Raw genomic sequence first — 22360 nt, 5'->3', positions numbered from 1 at the left:
TACCACAGCGTTCGAGAACCAAGGTACGACTGTAGTGTTGACCTGTGGCCCCTCCCTGTAATATTGCATGTCCAGTTTCATGGCAAATCTCTTGCACAAGTGCTCCCTATTGTTGCCAAGGTGCCATCCTTTGTGTTTACAAAACAAATAACCCATTTTGGGGGTTTTGGATTTTTTTGTCCATGGGCGAAAACTTAATCTCTTTTACGTACAGCTGGAAAAGTTACTATCTTGGCGTCTCTTACTGTACGCTCAAGAGTCTTGTTTGAACACAAATGACTTGATGTAGTTAAAACATCAGTTTAGCTTTGCTTTTAATGTTTGTTAAACATATAACAAGTAAATTAAATCATATTATTGCCTGGCACAGCATGCCCCTTTAATATATTACAGTTCTGTGTGCCAGTGAAGAATGAATTGGCCCAGATAGAACTGTTTAATGTTCCTGCTGATGTCAGCTTTCTTTGATGGAAAAATATGAATGCAAAGTAATAATCTTATAAAATTAAGTTCTGTTTAGTCCATGCTGGTGTCCAAGGTACTTATTCTGCTTCTTTCAACTGACTAGATTTCACCCAGATGAAAAGCCGTAGGTGAGGAAACTATCACTTTTCCGATGTATGGGATTCGATCACTTTCTGGCAAATTAAGATTGCACAAGTCACCAGGGAATCTTGCAAAATAATAATAATAATAATTTTCCCCAAAATATCAGACTTTTTCTGATAAGGAGTGTGCACTGGGAAGGGTGAGATAAAACTTGTGACCCTCTTTTTAGATTCAGCATCATCTAACCTCCCTTCAAACAAACTGAAATGAATGCTCAATAAAACAGTGTGGGGATCCCGCTGCTTCAAAATACTGAGTTGAATCCAATTAAGTCTTACTATGGACAGGCCAATAAAATCAATGGACTTAAGTTAATCATGCAGTCCTAACTGCTCCTGGAAGGAGTCAGGGACCCGAGAGGTGGGTTCCTCTGCTGATAGTGAACTCTGCTACACCTGATGAAAATGTGGGTGGTTGCAGTAACTAACACAAGGTTCCCAAAAGGGAGTGTTAAACGTTTTGTGGAGGAGCAGGGCCAGTTATTGATTCATTGCCTTAAAAACCTGCCAATTTCTAGGTGAAAAAGCCCAATCTAGCTCCCTCCACTGCGCTAAGTTCAAGCTGGTGCAGCAAAAAGAGAATTAGAAGCAAACACAAAGGTAGCTCCACCCTGGCTCCTCATTAGATTGTACAGTAAAGGTAAAGGGACCCCTGACCATTAGGTCCAGTCGTGGCCGACTCTGGGGTTGCGGCGCTCATCTCGCTTTATTGGCCGAGGGAGCCGGCGTACAGCCTCCGGGTCATGTGGACAGCATGACTAAGTTGCTTTTGGCGCACCAGAGCAGCGCATGGAAACGCCGTTTACCTTCCCACTGGAGCGGTACCTATTTATCTACTTGCACTTTGACGTGCTTTCGAACTGCTAGGTTGGCAGGAGCAGGGACCGAGCAACGGGAGCTCACCCCGTCACGGGGATTTGAACTGCTGACCTTCTGATCAGCAAGTCCTAGGCTCTCTGGTTTAAGCCACAGTGCCACCCGATTGTACAGTGCTGTAACTTAAATTCGTTGATTTGTATCCTGAAGATTTACAAGTGGAGAAGGTTTGGTTTAAAACTATGGGGAAATGTTCATGATTTTAAGAGTGCTATCTGAGACAGGCACACAGGACTGAGCTGCTTAAAATAATTTATAGCCAACATGGCTTTTTTCTTTTCTTCTTTCTGTACAAAAACTAGACATATTGATGACCATCCCTCAGGCAGACACACACAGTTTGGAATGATCCCTTGGCACCAATTGAAGTGTTACCCCCCCCCCAAACAAGGAGTTAGTGAGTTATTCCATACCTTAGATCTAAGCAGTGATTCAGTCTAAATGAACAATGAAACTTTTGTACCCTGTAATCCAGGGGTAGGCAAGGTTTAACTTGCCTGGGCCGGTTCATTCCAGCGGAGAACCCTCTGTGGGCCAGAATGCGCGCCCACGATTTCCGGCGTCTGCGCAGACACGATTTCTGGTCTGCCTCTGCGCAGATGCAATTTTCGGCCCCGCGGAAGCGAGTCCCTGCACTGTTTAGCTCAGTGTGCGGGGACTCGCCAAGCAGGCAGCTCGGTTCGGGGGCCGGTTAAACGACCCCCGTGGGCTGCTTGTAATCCATATATTGTATCTATTTTCTTACAATGTATATTAAATCTCTTACTTTGCTGGAGCATTCTTCCCAGCTGTTTTAGTGGTAAAAGTAAATGGACCCCTGACCATTTAGTCCAGTCGTGACCAACTCTGGGATTGTGGCGCTCATCTCGCTTTACTTGCCGAGGGAGCCAGCGTACAGCTTCCGGGTCATGTGGCCAGCATGACTAAGCTGCTTCTGGCAAACCAGAGCAGCGCACGGAAACACAGTTTACCTTCCCACTGGAGCGGTACCTATTTATCTACTTGCACTTTGACGTGCTTTCGAACTGCTAGGTTGGCAGGAGGAGGGACCGAGCAACAGGAGCTCACCCTGTCGCGGGGATTCGAATCGCCGAACTTCTGATCGACCTAGGATCTTTGGTTTAACCCACAGCGCCACCCGTGTCCCATGTTTTAGTAGTAAAGGTAAAGGTACCCCTGCCCGTACGGGCCAGTCTTGACAGACTCTAGGGTTGTGCGCCCATCTCACTTAAGAGGCCGGGGGCCAGCACTGTCCGCAGACACTTCCGGGTCACATGGCCAGCGTGACAAAGCTGCATCTGGCGAGCCAGCGCAGCACACGGAACGCCGTTTACCTTCCCGCCAGTAAGCGGCCCCTATTTATCTACTTGCACCTGGGGGTGCTTTCGAACTGCTAGGTTGGCAGGCGCTGGGACCGAGCAACGGGAGCGCACCCTGCCGCGGGGATTCGAACTGCCGACCTTTTGATCGGCAAGCCCTAGGCGCTGAGGCTTTTACCCACAGCACCACCTGCATCCCATGTTTTAGTAGTAGGACTATTTAAATAATCTAACCACGATGATCCTATATGACTCAAATAGCTATGGACACAATGACAGTGATGGCTAATTTATTCGGCACATCAAACTGAAAAGGTAGAAAATAACTTAAAACTGTGCTTCCGTAATACCTAAGAAAGCATTTAAACTTCATAAAAGGTTGTCAGACAGAGTAATTCTATGCAGGGTTATTTGGAAGCTAACTTAACTTGCATTCGATGGGGCTCACTCCCGAATAAGTTTATTTGGATAGGTTTGCAGTCTAAACTATGTACTGGAAGATGTGGATGCTGTGTGTTGAACACGGGCAAAGTGTGCACTGCCAGAAGAGTTAGGCTATATAGTTTGTAATGGAAAATGTTGAATGTTAGGTTGGGTTCAGTTGAAATATGTATATTTTATTAAAATGCTTTATTGGTTTTAAAAACAAATACAAAACAAAACAATACGCAATGATCAACAAAAGGCAATCCATGATCAACACTCATTACAAAAAAAAGAAAAGATCGAATTCACATGTCACGAATTCCAACCTCCCCTCCTCCCTCCCCTGTTGTGATTCCTAATTTGCATTACAACTGCACACTTAACTTTATCTCTCCTAGGTTATTTGGTTGTGTTAATTTTGTAAAGTTCTCTTATTTCGTGCAGAAATCAATCCAGGCCTACCAAAGAATTTAGATTATTACAATGTTCTTTTAAGCATTCTCTGTAAATATTCCACTCTCTGTTAAGTATTTGATCAGTGTGGTCTCAAAACCTTGCTGTCAATCTTGCTATCTCTGCATATTCTAACATTTTATTCTGCCAGTCTTAATTTTGAGGGAGTAGAATCTCCTTTCCATACCTTAGCAATTAAATCAAGTCTTTATAGTGTGGTTCGGTTGAAGGTTCTCCTTGCTTTCCTGCAATGGTGATGGGATAGCAAAGACTACCCTCCATTTCTTGGAGGTGTTAAGAAACATGCTGCCTAGGGCAAATGGAAATTTGAATACTACTAGTATTGTGATTATTAGTATTGTACCAAGGAGACTGTACTCAGACCCCTGCTCCATCATGAAGGTTCTCATTGGCCTTTGGCTAGCTAGCCTCTCTTTCAGTCTAGCCTATCTCTCAGGGCTGTTGGGAGGATAAGTAGAGGAAAACTATCATCCCTGCTCCGGACGAGTGAGATAAAAATGTAAGAAGTGCCATTTAACACGGGAATGGAAAACTCTTGGCAGGTGGAGGAGGGTTCACATCCCAGTAAACAATGGATGTGATTCTTACCTTTGTATAGTACACTATGCATCAGAGCCAGCGGTTTCTATCCTTGCCCACGCATCTCTCCATTGTCCCATCAGCGAGCAAGATCAATTTATCACAGAGAGTCATTCCAGCCAAGCAGACGCTTTTGAGGTGGGTGCAAAAAAAAGGTCAGCTGGAGGGAATCATTGGGGCCAGTTGCGTTTGACTCTTTGGTATGCCAGCCTTGCCCTATCCTGTGCCAGCCCCCAATTAAATGAATAAGACACTTGCAATATCGCTTTTTCTCTTTGCAGAGTTTCCAACAGGGCAAAGCATTTTTCTTTGGGTTAACTTACTAAGTTGCATCGGGTAACAGCTTCTGTTCAGAAAGTTACTGTTTTTGGAAACTCAGTGCTGCAAGATATCCAGGCCCTGTGCTTACTCAAGCAGTGCCCATATTTAATTTCAGTACAAATGCTTGAATGCCCAGTGACTCTGACAAGGGGCCTTTTGTCACAGAAAGCTCACGCTTGCCCTGAAGTGTGAGCTCCAAGTATGGGTCAGTCTGTAAAAGTGACCTTTTCTATATAAGCTAAATATAGATGCAGACATAACAGGGACATAGTCTGTGTCTTCTTGGAGAGAAGTGTAATTTTGAAAGAGATTTATTGTTCCTAAAAGGGCAAATTAATGGGCATAACCCTCCAGAGAGCTTTAAAAAACAAACACCCATCCCACAAATGTTGTTCTTATCCCTAATAACAACAACAACAACAATAACAATTATTTTACTTATATCCCATCTGACTGCGTTGCCCTAGCCACTATGGGTGAGTTCCAGCGTAGTATAAAAACACAACTAGACATCAAAAACTTCCTGATACTGGGTTGCCTTTAGATGTCTTCAAAAGGTTGTGTAATTGTTTATCTCTTTGACATCTGATAGGAGGGTGTTACACAGGGCGGGTGCCACCACCAAGAAGGCCCTCTGCCTGGTTCCTTGTAGCTTCACTTCTCGCAGTGAGGGATAAGTCATTGAAGGAACTTACTGGATTTTACTTTATCTTCGGACTAGATCAGCTGTACAGGTGCATTAAATTTGCCACGTAATCGCTTCCATCGAGTAATGATGGAGAGGTGAGCATAGTAAAAAAAACCCATAGTAAATAAAACAGAACACTTTAAAACACACATACAAAAAATAACTTTACATAATGAACAGAAGCAGCACAACACCAGTACCAGAATGAGTAGAAGCATTTGATGGCCTGGGAAAAGAAATATGGCGAAGTACGTGCCAAAGGAGATCATTTTACAAATGGGCCACCACTGGTATGATCTGCCACCTCGCTTCAGATGTTGGGGGGCACCTGGAGGTGGACCTCAAAAAAGATCTTAACAGACAGGCAGGCTGACATGAAGGCAAATTATCCTTCAGCATAACTGGCCCCAAGGCATATAGGGCAAAGCTTTAAAAAGCAGCACTCAATGTTTATTTCTAGTTAGCAGGCGGCACCAGCATCTTGAACTAGCTGCAATTTCCAGGAAGTCTTAAAACAGGCCCCACTTGCTGTGAGGTTCACCCATGGCAAGAGTGGATGGCTTCCCTCCATCAAATAGTTGCTACCATGAACAAATCCTTGAGTGCTGCAACCAGTTTGAGCCGTGAACTTTACCATAGGTTTATGTGTCTTTGTTACAGAGAACCCAGAATCAAGGATATTAGGTGGCATTTCCAGAAACGAGAAATGTGTGCAGGGAGTCATGGTTCTAGCCACAGGGCTACAGAACTGTGATCTGCTGAACTGAACCTTGCTAAATCTCTTGTTTTTTTAATGCACGTCAAGACCACAGAACAGGGTTGTTGTGTCCAGTGCTAGCCATATGCAAGAATTAGGCCCATTGAAACGAATGGACTAACTTGCATTCATTAATTTGAGTGGGTCTTTTCTGAGCAGAGCTTCATTGCCAACAAGCGTGAGTTTGTCATGGCTTCACTATACATGGGTCTTACCTAAGGTATACTTAGGCATACTTCTTATACCTAGGAAGTATAGCTAATGGTGTCCATCTGTCATACCTTGGATCCCAAACGCCTTGGTACTCGGACGTTTTGGCTCCCAAATGCCGCAAACCCGGAAGTGGCTGTTCAGGTTTGCGAACGTTCTTTGGAACTCGAATGTCCAACGGAGCTTCTGCAGCTTCTGATTGGCTGTGGGAGCTTCCCGCAGCCAATCAGAAGCTGCGCTTTGGTTTCCGAACGTTTTGGAAGTCGAAAGGACTTCTATAACGGATTCTGTTCGACTTCCAAGGTATGACTGTACCAGCTGAACAGTGGACAAAGAAATGTATGTGGGGGGGGGGAGATCAAGAATGTTTATAATGGGGGGAAATCCTCCATTTTACATTTTTCTAGTAAATGTTAGCGAGATGGTATTAAGGAAAACTTACGACGAATGACAAATTAACATCCTATACTTCATTAAACTATCTTGTCAATTAAGCTTCCGAAATTGCTATCACATTAATGCATTGGGATCGTTGTTGCACATTAACTCAATTTTTCATGCTTATTAGACAAGCTGTATTTTATGTGCCAGATTTCTCTCTCTCTTCTGCTTTAAGTAATTCAAGCTAATCCCCCCCCCTGTGTGTGTGTGTGTGTGTGTGTGTGTGTGTGTGTGTGTAGGATTTGTGTCTTGGTAAAAGTCAGTGGTTATGTGTGGAACACCAAACACTAAAGTATGGAAAACTACAGCAGTTCATTTAAAAGTAATCCAAAACAGGAATCGGCAGCAAATGGCTTCCAGGCCTCTCCTGAAGAAAAGCTTTATGCCTGAATGATTAATTATCCTGTGGGTGGCAGCCAGATAACAGCACCCTGGCTGTTGCTGGGAAAGAGATATGGGTCTTGGTATAAGGCAACTTCCTGTGATATATTTGGCCATTAAAATGTCACGGTTCAGTTTTTAATTTTTCAAATTATATCTTAAATAACTGAGAATATTAAAACAACTAGAGTGGCTCATTCCCTGTTTTGCTTATGATTTCTGCTCGCCTCTGGCAGTTTCCCTTGTATTATGTCCCCCACTTTTCTGCTTTCAGGGAACTCTTCCCATATTGGTTTGTCTGCCAAAGAATCTCAGTGCATCTGCCACAAAATTCTTGCCCGTTAGAAAAGTCCTGAGGAATGTTTTAGGTTGCATGCTTGAGTAGCCCAAAAATTGCAAGATGCAAGCAACCAGGCCAGGATTCTTAGGCCACATCGCAGCCCAGTGTGAACTCAGAATGCACTGAATGCAGCAAAACCTCTCTCCAATGCTAAACACTGCAGGGCAAGATCAGGGGTGGCAGGCAGCCTTTAGGGAAAAGGACTGCCATTACCTTGGTTCTCAAACTTAATCCGTTCCGGAAGTCCGTTCCAAAACCAAAGCATTCCAAAACCAAGGTGCACTTTCCCATAGAAAGTAATGCAAAACGGATTAATCCATTCCAGACTTTTAAAAACAATTCCTAAAACTGCAATTTAACATGAATTTTACTTTCTAACGGGATCATTGATCCTTAAAATGAAAGCAATAAACAATGTACTGCAGTCACACAATCAGTCAATCAATCAGTAGCTGACCTGGGTTTCAAACAGTCACAAAAAGATTTTTTCCTTCCAGTAGCACCTTAAAGACCAACTAAGGGTGTATCTGAAGAAGTGTGCATGCACACGAAAGCTCATACCAAGAACTAACTTAGTTGGTCTTTAAGGTGCTACTGGAAGGAAAAAAAAATTTTGTTTTCACAAAAAAGAGCCACAGAAACGCAAAATAAATAGCAAAAACAGACAGTCCTCAGCATAACGCTCAAAACAGAAGTGTGGCACTCAGATTGGAAGTGTAACACTCAAAACGGAGCACGTTTGGCTTCTGAAAAAAGTATGCAAACCGGAACACTTACTTCCGGGTTTGCAGTGTTTGGGTTCCAAGTTGTTTGAGTACCAAGGCGTTTGAGAACCAAGGTACCACTGTATTTAATTTCTTATTGAAGAACTCCTGAGAAATTTCCAGAGCTCCAGAAGCTCAGTTTGAAAAATTGACTCCCCAAAGGGGTGATACCAAAATTTATTTTTTCACTTGTGCATATTTTTTCATGTTGCACTGTGTGCTTGTTCAAGCATTGACCTGTTGCATAATCTGCTTGTGCAAGCAATGATGTCACAGAAGTCTGAAGTTTGTAGATTGAGTTTGGGGAAACATGCCACAGGGATTGATAAATGCAGGTTCTTGGAACACAGTATTATGGCTTCTTACTATATTATGGCTGCTTATGATGTTAATGAAGTTAAAATGGATTTATTTGAAAGGTAACCAAGAGTTTACATTTGTAGCTGCTGCTGTTTGTTACAATTGACTTGTTTTGACATGTGTGTTATCTGAATTGTGTAGGCTTGTAAGCTCTGCAGTGGAAATGCACTATATAAATATTTTAAATAAATAAAACAAGATGATTTGCACACATCTGAATGGGATCTAACATTTACTGGGGAGTATACCCGATTAAACACAGTTGGACTTCCTTCAGAGTAAACATGTATAGAATTGTGCTAAAACATGGCAGTTCCATGTATACTTTCATGTGGGGAGGTAGGTACTCTCTGAAATTTTAGTTGGTTACTTCTGAGTAAAAATGTTTAGTATTGTGTTGCATGTTTTGGAAGTCTCTAATATCCTGTTGCAACAGCTAAACAAAGCAATTGTTTTAAACATTTTTTTAGCTGCTCTTGTATCATAATTTGTGAGTTCTCTAGCATCTAGAGTTTGCAATTTTATTGAAATTCCATTATACAGTGGATGCATGAGGATTACCTAGTATTTATTCTTAGGACTTTTATCACGTGTTATGTAAGAGGCGAAACAACCTCTACTGTTGCTTGTAATTTTAGACATTCTTGTTTTTTAAATGTGTGCACTTCCGCACTGCAGTTTGTTGTGGTATCGCTGCTGATCGTGCACGTTTTAGTTTTGCACAGCAGCCACATAACACTCTTAACCAAAATTCCTTCCCAGATTATCCCATTTTAATCTGATTTACAACCCACCACTACCCTATAACCCTATACTGGTAATGTGGACTAAGTTGGGTTTGTATCTGAATAAGCATGCCAGGGTAAACCTAGCCATGGTTTCCTGGGACCATGATGCTGCTGGAGTGGCCCCACTCCCACCAGAGCAAAGTGGGGCTGCACTGAGCCGCCTGCCCACCCACGTAGGAGGGAGCCCACTTTGCTGATGTGGCCCTTGGCAGCTGGAGAGGAGCACTGGGCTGGGCCAGGCTGGGGTCGCCTATGTGGAGGTACCTGGTTCATGCCCCCACAAAAATTTTGTGCCTGGAGCCCTGGCCTTCCCTGCCACCCTAGACACTACACCCCTGGCATTCAGACACATTTAGATGGGGCATGTCAACCTGGGAAGGTGGTCTATCTGGGAGAAGAAAAACTCTGATCCTAGGCCTCTATGGCTTTGTAGGAATATCTTTGGGAGAAGGGTCCCTAAAATGGTTGAATGGTGCCCTGTGCGCCTCCTTCCGGTAGCTCCTGCAGCCAGCTGATGCCAAACATCTTTCTCTGCTTACTTTTGGACCACACAGGCAAGGCTGGGTCTTGACATCTGGGCTAGGACCCTGCTCAGGCTTATGCCCCAGGGAGGTCCCTTCTGTGCTGCTAACACAGTAGTTTGACTTTACCCCTGGAGGCACACTCCATTGTCTCTCGAGACAGACAGATGTCAACAACAATTCAGACACATAATTTCTCACCAGTAAAACAATGCAGTCTGGAAAAAGAAGTATTTCACCTGCTATTTCTGTGCAAATGGAATCTTAACTTTTCTGCATTGCAAATTTCTGACCACGTTAGAAAACTTCAGAGCGCTGCATGCTGGGAGCTACACTGCCGTCGACAAAACTTTCTTTTTTGTAGCTTGACAAATACACAAAATAGATTTACTGTGGAGAAATGTATTTGTTTCATCTTGAGACTGACCATTATTTTAATAGTGTGAATTCACAGAGTGGCGACTATACGAAATCAGCATGAGAAGTGAATTCCCTGCCATTCATAAATAATGATATAAGCTTTTGAACACAATGCACGGTACGATGGCAACAAACCAATATTCCTTGTAGGGCATTCAGCTTAAAATCATTGTGGTTCGTCTTTAAAATTTAATTGGTACAACAGGAGATCTATTCTGAAGCGCTGTCTGTTTCTCTTGGCAGTTACCATGAATAAGTAATGAAGGATAGTGATATTTTAAGAGATGTTGATGCTCTAAATATGCATAGTTCTAATACCACTGCATTCAATTATTTACTTACTATATTTTTACCCCTCTTTGCAGACAATTGCTGTTTCTCAAAGCAGCTCATATCAATAGAGAGAGAGACAAAGAGAGAATTCTGCCACCAGGCTTACAAACTAAAAAAAATGACAAGACGCGCAAGGAAAGGGGAGTAACAGGTAGCGGTGGGAAACCAGCTCTTTAAAGCCAGAACAAAGTGTGGAGCTAAAAGCACTTATGCCCAGTTTGAGCCAGCCTGATTTTCCTTGATTGGTAGTCTGTCAACTGGTGCCATTGTCTCTTCAGCAGAGAGTCATTTCCCCTTCTGCCAGCCGCAGGGTCCCCTGGAAGCTAGTGTCCTTTCAGACAGGGAAGGAGGAGCCAACTTTTTGGCTGATGGATGGGACCAGGTTGGTCTCCTGCTTGCCATGATGCTCTCACTGGGAGGCAGGGAGTACAGCTGCCCGGTGACTATTGGTCCCCTGGCTGATGGCAGAGGCCAGGTTGTGCTGATCAAATGACTGATCTGTTCCTGTTTGCTGAGCCTCTCTTGCATCAGTTTGCAATTCATGTACCCATCTGACTAAGCGAGTGAAATTTGGTCTTCTGTATGGAGGGACAGTTTGTTTAGCACCAAGCGCCCATCCCCTTTTTGTGAGTTATTGCTCTATTTTTATTGTGAAACACCAGAAGGTACTCTTTCTTAATTTTTTATTTTACAGTGCACAATCAGTCTCTTTCACTCTCTCTCTCTGCCTCTGCATGTATGCACTATTTCTGTATATATGCATGCACATGCACAAGGACACATGCACACACATCCTTTTTATGCTCTGGAGAAAAATCCAGATGTTTTGCATATTTGGACGTTCACATGAGTAACACACACATTTTATTGATCACAACGCTCCACACACCCCAATAGTGTGATAAAAGTAATTTTAAAAAAGCTTCACTCTTCCACCCAAAAAAAGCTCCACTCTGCCCCCCCCCCAGCTCAGCGATTGCCGGCAAGGGAACAGCTGATAGGCAGCCTGTTAGACACCTGGGGCTGTTAGCCTCTGGGCAATCCTCCCCCCCCCCCAATTTCAACAAGTCAGGGCAATTTCCCCACCTTTTCTTAATTTGGAGTCCTCAAAAATGGGCGTCATATACATGAGGGCATCCAATACACTGAAAAATATGGTATATAAAAAAGGATCAGCAAAATACTTATAAGCCTGTCATCTTTCTCACAGAGCTTTGCCTGCCATTTTGCAATTATAGTTGTGACAGTCTTATATATAGCTTAATTCAATGCATGATGCAATTGTCACTGTTTTTCCCCATTTTATCTTACTAATTTACAGCTAAAATGAGTAACCAGCGGGAAGCACTGCAGAGAAAGAAGAACGCAATCTTAGTGGATGGCGTAATTTTAAACGGCCCAGTGGCAGATGCAAAAGCAGGAGAGAAATTTGTGGAAGAGGCCAGCAAGATCATAATGGAGGAAGTGATAAAGAAAGCTGCGGATGTAACAGAAAAGGTAGTGATCTCAAATGTAATACTTTTCAGTACATAATTCACAATAAACTGTCACTTTCCTCGTCCCTCACATGCCATTATCCTAAACGAGAAGCCAGTTTTTTCCTAGTACGGCCGTACCTTGGTTTTCGAACAGCTTAGTTCTCGAATGGTTTGACTCTCGAATACCGCAAACCTGGAAGTGACTGTTCCGGTTAGCGAACTATTTTTGGAAGCTGAACGTCCGATGGGGCTTCTGTGGCTTCTGACTGGCTGCAGGAGCTTCCTGCAGCCAATCAGAAGCCGTGCTTTGGTTTCCGAAAGTTTTGGAAATTGAAAGGACTTCCATAACGGATTCCGTTGGACTTACAAGGTACGACTGTAAGTGATTAAAAATTGGCACAGTTCTTCTTTAAAGACTTATTTTCAGTTATTTACATTTGTGTATTTAACTGAGGGTGAGTAGTGGGAGATAATATATGAATGCTGTGTCCTTGGCAAGTTTCTTTCCACTAACCCGATATTTTCCCCAAATTAGGTGTGTGAGTGGCACCCTCCTGAAAAGCTGAAAACGATGCTTGATTTGGAATTGAAAGACACCGGAGAGACCCATCAGAGACTCCTGCAGTTTTGCCAGGATATTATACATTTCAGTGTCAAAACCAGTACGCATCCTATGTCTGTTATCTACTGTTTTTATTCCATTAAATACTATGATGCTCTTTGAAATAGGTTTTCGGAACGTCAGGCTGTTCTTGCTTTTGCTGTCTGACAAACAAGGTGACAGTTTGACAGATTCTTCATTTTCTGCTATGTCAAGCCAGAAAGACCCATAAGGCCCATTTTGGATGTACAACACCAGCTTCATAAGCCATTGATTATGAAGCTGTGATTGAGCATCAGGGCTGTGCGCTTGTCCATCACCTCCTGATGCTCACCCCTGCGGCGTAATATTCTGGTTGGTTAACCAACATTAAACCAGAGTTTTCTGGTTTAAGCAAAGCAACATCCTAACGCTGAAGTTGGTGTGTAAACGGAAAACAGGAAGAAGGGCATGACTCAAGTATTCGTTCTTGACTCCATAAACTCTGGTTTATGAAGCCAGGAACCTAAGTCTGTAAGAGTTTATTTTACTGTTGCTCTGGGGCAGTTCCTGAAAACTGACATCTGTGGGTGAGTTTTCTATGTCTTGCCTTACTGTGATGCTGCACTCACTGTATGAATTGGGAACATCATGAAATGAGTTTCCCTGCCAATATGCAATTGGCGATCAGCTGTTGTGGCAGAAAAAATCAGTACATGATGGCCCTGGTTCACATTATATAATATCATCACAGACTGAGGATATTTTTTTTCTCAAAATGTCAAGACTTATCGGTAAGGAATATATTGGAAAACATTCCTGTAAAATGCAAATGCAAATCATGGTATAATTAAGTTTAAACCTAACTTTATGAAGAAATGAATATTACAACTTCTTCTAAAGCTTTTATTATGTAGGGGTGTGAGAGGAAAATAAATGTGCAGACAGAGCCCACAATAAATGTTAATCTATTGCTATTATTATTAATTTCATTTCTATATCGCTTTATATTTTTTAAGGGGGGGAATCTCAAGGTGGTTTACAACCTACATTAAAACATCAAAGAAAACTATCCAGAGTGAAACATTACTGAAGAAAGCCAGATATAAAGTATACATTCAAAGCAACATAACTAAATGGAAACTAAAATATTATCTTAAAGATAATACATTACAAAGGAGGTCAACTACAGAATGCACGTATAGTGCAGCAAAGATAACAAAAAAAAATTATTTTAAGCGTTTCAAAAGACAACATTACTAAAGGAATATAAAATGCACATTTAAAACAGCATAATTAGCAAGAGAATCAAGTACTGATTGATTTTGTAGCTGGAGTCAATCCAGGCCCCGCCTTCCCATGCCAGGTGGAAAAAGACCGGCAATTCAGGGAACAGGTCTTCTAGGACTTCTAGCCAGTTCTTTATTTCAGGGCGTACTTAAGGGTACGCAGAACCGGCACCTCTTTTTGTTGTTGTTAAAAAGTGTGGCACTTACTATAACAACTTCATGGTGAATGCTAGCACCTATTTTTCTAGAAGAAGGAAAAAGCACTGGTTGTAGCTAATTGATACTTACGAAAGCTTTAGAAGTAAAATTCCCAAGTGTGCATTAATGTTCTAGCATCCCATATGATGGATCTAATTCTAACTCTTTTTATCACAGAATGCTAGATAGCTTTAATATGCTCTTTTTCATTATTGATGCTGTTTACCTATTGCTTATGCAGCTTGAACTATTCCCATGTAAGATAACAAACTCTGATAAGCTTTTAATTATTCGTCTTTTAACAGAGCCTCTTGTGTGTCTCTTAAAAGGGACGGCATAAGTTAAAAAGTATAGATAAAGGGGGAAAATACCTTTCTGAAACTTTTGGAGAATTCCCCCCCCCCAAATTATGGGCAGTGTAATAATATATTTATTTGCAAAAAATTATATACTGCCTACATTAAGAAAAAAAATACGCTGGCCGTGAAGAGCATAAACATCAGTGATAAAACTGCAACAACAACAATATAATATTAAAATTTATATCCTGCCCTTCCACTCAAGTGATGAAACAATTAAAACATGTAAAAACAATTCTAGTACAGATGGAGACTAGGGAAGACCACTCCTTCAAAGGTTTGTTAAAAGGGGAAGGTCTTCACTAAGTCGCCATAATTTTCCATGCAGGTTTTTTAAGCCCTATGTGCTCTATATATATCCACTATTCCTATTGGGTAAACTTGTCCTCATTGTATATAGAAAGTGAGGGCAGATGATAGAAATTTCAAATGCTCAATTTTTTCCCAAGACCCCTGCAATTAGGTGTGGAGAGGTTTACCTTCTTAGCGACGAAACAGAGACAACCCCCCACCTCCTAAAAAATACTAAAACAAAAAACTATATTTTTGTCTTCATGCCACCCAGTTTCAATTTAGAGATCTCTCTACTTCTTTAGTTGGACGTAGAGTTGGGCTTATTCTTTCATTTGGAGAGGCGTTCCACCTCATCAAATAGATCAGACCCAATTCTGACGGGACACAGGTGTATCAATAAGCAGGCGTGCCTTGAAGAGGCCTGGCTCAAATTCCGCGTCCAGTGGTCCTGTGCGCTACCTTTGTCCCTCCCTGACAGTCCATCTCTCAGGCAAAGGAAAAAGCCTGGAGCCGGGGGGGGGGGAGGATTAACAGGCATCGCAGAGCTTCTGTCTGTTCAGAAGAGGCTGCAAGGGATACACAGTGTATCTCTTCCTGCAGGTACTTGTGGGACTTAAAAATCCTCCCTTTTCAAGCAAGTGATACGAACATCCTCTGCCCTCTGATATTTATCATGAAGGGCTGAGCATCATCTCTAGCTGAAGCGGAGAGGAGGGATTGTGCATTGGTCTTCCTGCACCACTTATGCTAACCAGGTTTATGTCTTTTTAATTTACAGATCACCCAAGATTTTTTAATCAGTTGTACGCTGGTATTGATTATTACTCTTTAGCAGCACGTTTCATTACTGAAGCATTAAACCCGAGTGTGTAAGTGCCTTTTATTTTTAATTGATCTGCTGGGTCTGCCATGCTGTTTCAGTGTAACAAATTCTGATTTCCTGCAGATTTCCATGTGTGTTAACGGCATTGATGATAGGGGTGTGGTTTTTCCGATGTCGGATGAGTTAAAGCTTATTTTGTCATATTGTAAGTTCAGTATAGACACTCAAGTAAAGATGTAGAGGAAACTTTTGGCTTAAGAATGTTAGAAGAACCATGTTAGATCAGACCAAACACTAGTCCAACACTCTGTATAGGATCCAACCTTACGCTCACAAGGAATATCAGTGTCTTTTTCATGTTCCCAAACAATTGGTATTATGCTGCCTCCGATGGCAGCCCTGTTTAGGGAAGTTTTTAATATTTAATGCTGTATTGTTTTTAACCCTCTGTTGAAAGCTGCCCAGAGTGGCTGGGGAAACACAGCCAGATGGGCGGGGTATAAATAATAAATTATTATTATTATTATTATTATTATTATTATTATTATTATTAAGGCTATGGATGGGAACGGAAAGGGTAAGGACCCCTGGAAGGTTAAGTCCTGTCAAAGGTGACTATGGGGTGCAGCGCTCATCTCACTTTCAGACCAAGGGAGCCAGCGTTTCTCCACAGACAACTTTCCGGGTCATGTGGCCAGCATGAACAAAACGCTTTTGGTGCAGAACCAGAGCAGCGCACAGAAACGCCGTGTATACCTTCCCGCCGGAGCAGTACCTATTTATCTACTTGCACTTTGACAGGCTAGGTTGGCAGGAGCAGGGACCAAGCAATGGGAGCTCACCCCGTCGCAGGGATTCGAACTGCCGACCTTCTGATCGGCAAGCCCTAGGCTCTGTGGTTTAATCCACAGCACCACCCGCGTCCACTATAAAACCTCATGTGGGCTTGACTGCTGTTATCCCTGGTACCCTGGAATACTGACTACACTCAAGGAAGGGATCCATCATCTACCTCGTATTCTTCTTTGTTCAGCTATTCATGCTGTCTACCTCAGTACCTTTTCATTTAATTTTCTTCAACACATTTTGTCAAAGCATTGTTCAGACAGTTGCCTTTTATGTCATGTTTATATATATTCAGATATACCTATGAAGTGTCCCCAGTGTTTTTGTTAGTGGAAGAAGCAGTCCTAAAGAAAATGATTGAATTCATTGGGTGGGAAGAAGGTGACGGTATATTTAATCCAGGTAAGAAAGCCCCCTTTTCTTCTTGCATGCAATTTAATTTAATTTAAAGTTATATTTTACTTCTTTTGCCAGTGCTGTGTATTGGAGTAAAGCCTTTGTTAGGTCACAAGTGGTTCTTAGGCAATGTCCATACAGGAGTTGCCTTGCTTTAGGCAAGTACATTCCCCTGCTTGGGCAACCTGGTTTTTACAGAGGGGTAGAAGCTATTTATGTTACATAGTTCATGGTGCTTCCTCCTGCTGTGTGAACAGCAGCGAAATATGAGGCCAGGTCCGTACCATTTCTGTGTACTCTGAGGTTCAAATGTGCTACCAGTGTTCAAATGATCTTCCAAATATGATCCTCACTGCGAGAAGTGAGGTTACAGGGAACCAGGCAAGTGAGGTTACAGGGCCTTCTCGGTAGTGGCGCCCACCCTGTGGAACGCCCTCCCATCAGATGACAAAGAGATAAGCAACTATACAACCTTTAGAAGACATTTGAAAGCAGCCCTGTATAGGGAAGTTTTAGTATATACTGGAAGCTGCCCAGAGTGGCTGGGACAACCCAGTCAGATGGGTGGGGCTCAAATAATTTATTATTATTATTATTATTATTATTATTATTATTATTATTATTATTATTATTCACCCATATCCTTGAAAGCATTTTTGACAAGGTTACCACTGGAACCTCATGGTAACCAAAAGCCCAGATATATTTATTTTAATTTTAAAATGTTTTTAAACTTTTTTTTCACGCACTGTTAAAAGCTTTCATCTTTTAAATGTATTACTGTGTATATATTTTTTAAACTTCCGATTTTATTTACCATACAAAAATTAGGTCAACTTGTTTCAACACCTGATTTTATTGATAATTTAAATGCATATTTCATATGGTTTCGTGTGAGCAGCTTAGAGGTTTTTTTTAATCTTTATGTGGTTTATAAATCCTGTTAAACATTCAGAAAGTTGTACCTTGATGTGGCTAATTTTTGCTGGTAACCCTTCGCTGACATGGCAGATGTCCACGCCAAAACCTTGGGCACCTCAATGCTTATAAATTGGAAGTGCAAAGTATTAATGAGTATGAGTGTTGCATGAATCTTTTTCTTTCCCTTTTTTAAAGGTGGCTCTGTTTCTAATATGTACGCGATGAACTTAGCAAGATACAGATACTGCCCTGACATAAAGGAAAGGGGCCTTTCAGGGATGCCTCGGCTGGTGGTATTTACTTCAGAAGAGGTAACCAACCTTCCTCCTTTGTAATTATTCAGAAAGTACATTATGATGTAGGGCACATTCAGTGCCGGATATACGTACAGTGGTACCTCTGGTTAAGTACTTACTTCATTCCGGAGGTCTGTTCTTAACCTGAAACTGTTCTTAACCTGAAGCACCACTTTAGCTAATGGGGCCTCCTGCTGCTGCCGCACCGCCAGAGCACAATTTCTGTTCTCATCCTGAAGCAAAGTTCTTAACCTGAAACACTATTTCTGGGTTAGCGGAGTCTGTAACCTGAAGCATATGTAACCTAAAGCATATGTAACCAGTGAGGTACAACTGTATAAGCTAAACAAGCTATAGCTTAGGGCCCCACTCTCTTGGGCCCCCCCAAAAAAATTAAAGGGAAAAAAACCTGGATGTACATTTCCAAAATATAAGATAAAAACCAAATAAAATAAAACCTACATACAGCAACATATTTTTGTGTTGTGTAGGATACTATGATGTAAGTAACAGGCCCTGCCTGCTAGCCTGCTCCCTAAAATATCACTGGTTTGCTCATTTCTATATATAGGGTGCCTACAATCTGCAGGGCAACATGTGCAAATGGCTTTAGATACCTATTAGGTCCATAAATGACCATATAGCATATATTCAACACAAAAAACAGCAACAATTTGTTGCTGACAAAGGTCATCTGGACATATAAAGGGCCCCATTACCTTCAGTAGCTTAGGGCCTCATCAAACATAAATCCGGCCCTGTTCGAGAAAACGTATTTGTTATCGCAAGCATAAAAGGCTTACCACTAGCATAGAGAATCAATGCTGGTCTAGGATCCAGGCTTGAACTGGTTCTGTCCGCTTCTGAATCTATGAGGCTGTGTACACATTACCCGGTTAAAACACAGCTCGGTTCTCAATTCGGATGGAAAGTTAGTTGAGGGGGAAATGCGTGGAAACACAGCATTTCATAAGAAACGGCAGGATTGATACGGATTGTGTTGGTGGGATCAGGGCCGGATTTAGGTTTGATGAGGCCCTAAGCTACTGAAGGTAATGGGGCCCTTTATATAGCAGGCGGGGCCCATTACTTACATCATAGGAGCCTGTTGTTGTTGTTTAGTCGTTTAGTCGTGTCCGACTCTTCGTGACCCCATGGACCAGAGCACGCCAGGCACTCCTGTCTTCCACTGCCTCCCGCAGTTTGGTCAGACTCATGCTGATAGCTTCGAGAACACTGTCCAACCATCTCATCCTCTGTCGTCCCCTTCTCCGTGTGCCCTCCATCTTTCCCAACATCAGGGTCTTTTCAAGGGAGTCTTCTCTTCTCATTAGGTGGCCAAAGTATTGGAGCCTCAGCTTCAGGATCTGTCCTTCCAGTGAGCACTCAGGGCTGATTTCCTTAAGAATGGATAGGTTTGATCTTGCAGTCCATGGGACTCTCAAGAGTCTCCTCCAGCACCAGAATTCAAAAGCATCAATTCTTTGGCGATCAGCCTTCTTTATAGTCCAGCTCTCACTTCCATAAATGACTACTGGGAAAACCATAGCTTTAACTATAGGAGCCTACACAACACAAAACACTGTTGCTGTACGTAGGTTTTATTTCATTTGGTTTTTTATTTTTTATTTTGGAAATGTACACCCAGGTTTATTTCCCTTTAATTTTTTGTGGGGGGCCCCAAGAGAGTTGGGCCCTAAGCTATAGCTTGTTTAGCTTATACGTTAATCCGGCACTTGGTGGGATCACACTGGATGCAGAGGAAATGGAAGTGTGTACATACCCCAGTTAGCAAAAAAATAAAATATAATTGTAAGAAGTCTCATTGGAAATCCTTCCAGAACTGTTTCTCTTCTGCTATTTTCTAAGCTCATGTAGTAGACAATATGCTGTTTCAGCACCACTTCACTTGCTCTGCACTCTTGCTCCCTACAAGTTTTGCCCACAGTGAGAAGCCTATTGATAGACTTTATTTACATTGTGGGAGGGGGACACGCACCTGTCTGCTTACCTGCAGTCTTTCTGTTCCTTGCTGTATTCCTCTCCCTGGGAGATAGCTTTCCTACAGTGAGTTAAGTGACGAAACATTCATTTATTTCCACCCACCGCTCCAGTGTTGGGAGTAGAGAGATACTGTTTTAAATTAAAGCAGAGCGGTTCCACGCTCATTTCTCAGTTAAAATAAAAAATAACAACGGCACAACAAAAACATCTGTTTTGTACTTCAAGGGGCTTTCTTTACTTGATTATTACACGCTACTCAACTGATAATGACAAATCACATCTCCCTAAAAGTGACAGAAAAACCCTGTTCTTAATGGTTTGTCAAGAGGGAACAATCTAGTCCAGGAACAAATTGAAATGCATTGTTTGGAATTTATTATTTCAAGCTGATGTAAATGGAGTGTTGTGTTCTTCAGTGATTGTATTTTAACAGCAATTTGCAGTAATCTGCATCCCCCCCCCATGGCAAAACAATTTAAAAACTGGACGAAATGTTTCCCCCACTTTTGTGGGACCATTTATCCTCTGTAGAAGCGTGTCTGGGATATTCAATGTCTTTTTGCAGGGAAGATGCGTTCTAAGAATTTGTGGGTGGGAAGGAGGGTGAATCCTTTACCTTTCATGTAAGAGGTGGTCAAGGGTTTGTTTTGTTACTGGGAAGAACAATGCTATATTATGGGGGCAGCCACCTTTTGCCATCAAGGATGCCCTTGGAAAACACTATGGCATTGTCTCATTCTCAGGGACATTTTGTCCCAGGAACAGATAGGGGCTGCTGTCAGCTACCCAGCTGATTTCCGTTCAATGCGAGAACAACCTTTTACCACCTCATATGTACAGGTAGTTTCATCAGATCAAAATGTAAGAAAAATGCCGGACTGAATACTTCATTGAAACACTTCTATTAACTGCCTACTTTGGTCCATTTAGTAAATCATGGGAGTAAATTTGGGGGGACTTTGACCAGGTATGGACGTAATGACAAGCCATGGTTGGTTGTTGTGGGAATGTGGCTACATAATAATAATAATATTTTTTATTTATACCCCGCCCTCCCCAGCCAAGGCCCCGCAGACTCAGGGCGGCTAACAAGCAATAATAAAAACAAGTTGAATGAATACAACTTAAAAACAAGATTAAAATACAACAATTAAAATATTGAAACATTAAAATATTAAAATGCAGCCTCATCACAGGAGGAGAAAGGAAAAAGAAAAAAGAAAGAGGGGGAGGGAATCAAATTGGCTCCAAGCCAAAGACCAGGCGGAACAACTCTGTCTTACAGGCCCTGCGGAAAGAAATCAGATCCTGCAGGGCCCTGGTCTCATGAGGCAGAGCGTTCCACCAGTGTTGAAAAGGCCCTGGCTCTGGTTGAAGCTAATCTAACTTCCTTAGGGCCCGGGACCACTAGGGGGTTGCCATTTATGGACTTTGAGGCTCTCCGTGGGGCATACTGGGAGAGGCGGTCCCGTAGGTCCCAAAGGTTGCATGCCCTTCCTCTCTTGAAAGCTTCCACTTTTGGACCAACCACAGTTCTCCATTATTTCTGTACTCTTAAGAACTCCATTGTTTGTTTTAGCTAACTGAAATTAGAACAAAGTCGGGACCAAATTATCGTGGGCCCTTAATTGTGATCTTCTCATACTTCTATACTGTTCATAACAAGAGCTGTGATTCATTGTGCTGCCTTTGTCCCCCATCCCCCTCCCCACTTTGGAGATTTTGCTGATCTATTATTTTCTGAGCCCAGAGAGGTTTGACATTTTCTAGTAATTCAATGTCACACTCCCTTTGATTGAGCTTAATAGGTGACTCATAGCTTACTAATAAGGAGCTGTTTTGTGAGAATCACTCGCAATTCGAATGAAACCTTGCTGCTTAAGAGTCCAAATCTCTAGTGAGTGCTGCATTGTAGCTTTGCACACGTATTTCATTATTGATGTAATTCAATGTAACAGAAGATTAATTATCCACCTATGTATGTTATTATTCACACAACACTCTGAGTGAATGGATTCTAAAACCTTTGTGAATGTGCCATGTTAGAAAAGATTGGCTGGTGGTAGCTGATGATATCTTCTGTGCATTTAGTTAAAAATTGGGGGAGGGGGGAAATAAGTCCTGTCAAAAAGGTGGGGCGATCCATCTCATCAGAAAAAGTGTGACAGGATTGAATACCTTTAATATATTCATACCCACACATTAAAGTGCAGAATTTTTCATAATTATGTTCCTCCTTAACTGCATTTGTGTGAACTCTCTTGAAGAAA

The 22360-nt window shown here is 42.1% G+C and overlaps 1 protein-coding gene across 3 annotated transcripts in view; it reads left to right on the top strand.

Annotated features, from left to right (window-relative positions):
- The window catches only part of GADL1 (glutamate decarboxylase like 1), a 96527-nt gene that overhangs the window by 3613 nt on the left and 70554 nt on the right, over positions 1-22360 (top strand). For 2 of the 3 annotated variants that reach the window (XM_053359499.1, XM_053359500.1), the window contains exons 2-6: positions 11928-12103; positions 12620-12746; positions 15583-15673; positions 16769-16875; positions 17986-18101. In XM_053359499.1, the coding sequence (XP_053215474.1) occupies positions 11928-12103; positions 12620-12746; positions 15583-15673; positions 16769-16875; positions 17986-18101 (617 nt within the window). Of the gene's footprint in view, positions 1-10598; positions 10758-11927; positions 12104-12619; positions 12747-15582; positions 15674-16768; positions 16876-17985; positions 18102-22360 lie in introns of those variants that run through there. The other variant, XM_053359501.1, reaches the window with a different exon arrangement.

Source organism: Podarcis raffonei, chromosome 12 (genome assembly GCF_027172205.1).
Source record: "Podarcis raffonei isolate rPodRaf1 chromosome 12, rPodRaf1.pri, whole genome shotgun sequence".
Lineage (NCBI taxonomy): Eukaryota > Metazoa > Chordata > Lepidosauria > Squamata > Lacertidae > Podarcis > Podarcis raffonei.
The sequence above is the reverse complement of the archived record's forward strand: the minus strand, read 5'-3'. Positions and strand labels throughout refer to the sequence as shown.